The 1,869-nt window shown below is 29.3% G+C and overlaps 1 protein-coding gene across 1 annotated transcript; it reads left to right on the top strand.

The window, feature by feature from the left end:
• The first annotated feature begins 333 nt into the window (after positions 1-333).
• Positions 334-1,484, top strand: LOC124419669. The gene is made up of 3 exons (XM_046949967.1): positions 334-468; positions 531-697; positions 774-1,484. The coding sequence occupies exons 1-3, from the start codon at positions 400-402 to the stop codon at positions 1,144-1,146; spliced, it is 609 nt and encodes a 202-aa protein (XP_046805923.1). The 5' UTR covers positions 334-399; the 3' UTR covers positions 1,147-1,484.
• The last annotated feature ends 385 nt before the right edge of the window (positions 1,485-1,869 follow it).

Genomic DNA, 1,869 nt, shown 5'->3' with positions numbered 1-1,869 from the left:
ATTCATTAATTCTCTTTAGCCAGAAAAGTTCTGAAACAAAGCTAATGTAAAAGCAAAAACAACAAATCATTAAAATAAGAGTTTAAAGCTACGTTCACAATGCTGGAGTACTCCACACTCCAGCAAATTGTATTTCTTTCTTTTTCATACTAATAGAATTTCAAATTTGTCTGTCTTGTTCTAATCCACTCTAGAGTCAAACAATTTCTACTCCAGAGTGTAGATTATTTTCACTCTGGAGTTAATATAAAAATGTTATAATTAACATAACAGATGGTAATTATAAACTGACAAATTTATTCAAATATATTTCAATAATATTGAAAATAAACACAGAAGACACGTTTAAATTTTTAGAAATTGTGCAAGGAGAAGATATCCTTTGGAATATTAAATCCAATGGATACAAAAATGTTAAAGAACGATCAAAATTGTGGAGCGAAATCGGGTCCAAATTTAATCTTTCTGGTAAGATTAGACATACGTATTTTTTCTATATAAACACATATTTTATATATGTATTTATTTAGGGGATGAAGCATACAAATATTTTAGGAAACTACGGGAGAAATACATATAGACGAGAAACAAATAAAGATAAATTACAAGAACGAAGCGGATCTTCTCAAACAAAACCATCGAACTGGATTTTTAAAAAGCATTTAGACTTTTTAAGCGATGCTTTTAAGTCAAGAAGGTATTTAAACTTTTCTACATTTGAAATTTTCATACGTTCGTTTGTACACACATATACATATCTTTCGCAAGTATAGTGTTAATAGTTCCTTAGAATGGGACAACAAAGAATTTAACTTTGAATACTTAGAAGATTGTGTTCCAGAGATTTTTGATTTAACGCAAAACTCATCGGATGCCTCTAGTACAACAAAATCAATTGAAATGCCTAAATTAATATTAAAATCGCCGCCGAAAAAGAAATTGACCCAGGAGAAAAATTTTGAAGAAATCATAAATACGAACACGCAGCAACTTATTCAAGCATTAAATGAAAGTGAAGATAAAAACCCATTTGATGGAGTAATTGAATTTATTAAAGAAACTCTCAAACAACAAAGTGAAAGCACTCGAATCCTGTTAAAAAAAGAACTAATGGAAGTAACTCTTAAATATAGATATAACACATAATTTATTTCAGATTTATCATAAAACTTCATATAAAATCGTTAATATACAGTATATACATATTATGTATTACAAAATTATTATTGTTTCTATTTTATAATGGAAGTATTAGCTGCATTGTGACATTGTAACTTTGTAACTAACTAACTAACTAACTAACTAACTAACTAACTAACTAACTTACTAACTAACTAACTAACTAACTAACTAACTTACTAATTCAAAACAGATTTTATTTCATTATTTCCTAATTTTGAAAAGAGTTAATATAACTACACAGTTCATCTCTTAAATTTAGAGCATAACTTGTTGAGTTATTAAAAGTGTTTGACACAGTACAAGAACACCAACCTCCGATGCTTAATGATCCCCCTGTTGCCATTTCCTCTTTTTGAAATTCATTACTGTTTTTGGAGCTTCTTATAAAATTATGTAGGACCACGGTACTTTTTATAATGGATTTTGCCAATTCTGGGGAGGCCGAAATCACTGTATGAAATATTCTAAATTTAGCTACCATTATTCCAAAAGTATTCTCAATGTAGCGGCGAGATGAAGAAAGCCGATTGTTAAAAATTTCTTTTTCTTTAAGTAGCAATCGGCCGCCATAAGGACGCATTAAGTGGGGCTTTAGAGGAAATGCTTCATCACCAACTAAATAAAATGGAAATTTTAATGATGAGTTTGAAAGATTTGAGTCGTCTGGCAAATCCAGCTCATTATTAA

The sequence above is a fragment of the Lucilia cuprina genome, chromosome 4 (genome assembly GCF_022045245.1).
Source record: "Lucilia cuprina isolate Lc7/37 chromosome 4, ASM2204524v1, whole genome shotgun sequence".
NCBI lineage: Eukaryota > Metazoa > Arthropoda > Insecta > Diptera > Calliphoridae > Lucilia > Lucilia cuprina.
The sequence above is the reverse complement of the archived record's forward strand: the minus strand, read 5'-3'. Positions and strand labels throughout refer to the sequence as shown.

Bases quoted from the DNA above. Each gene is read 5' to 3' on its own strand.
- LOC124419669 (XM_046949967.1), top strand. From the start codon at position 400: ATGGATACAAAAATGTTAAAGAACGATCAAAATTGTGGAGCGAAATCG. The intron at 469-530 runs GTAAGATTAGAC...GTATTTATTTAG, and splicing joins GTCCAAATTTAATCTTTCTG to GGGATGAAGCATACAAATAT. The intron at 698-773 runs GTATTTAAACTT...TCGCAAGTATAG, and splicing joins GATGCTTTTAAGTCAAGAAG to TGTTAATAGTTCCTTAGAAT.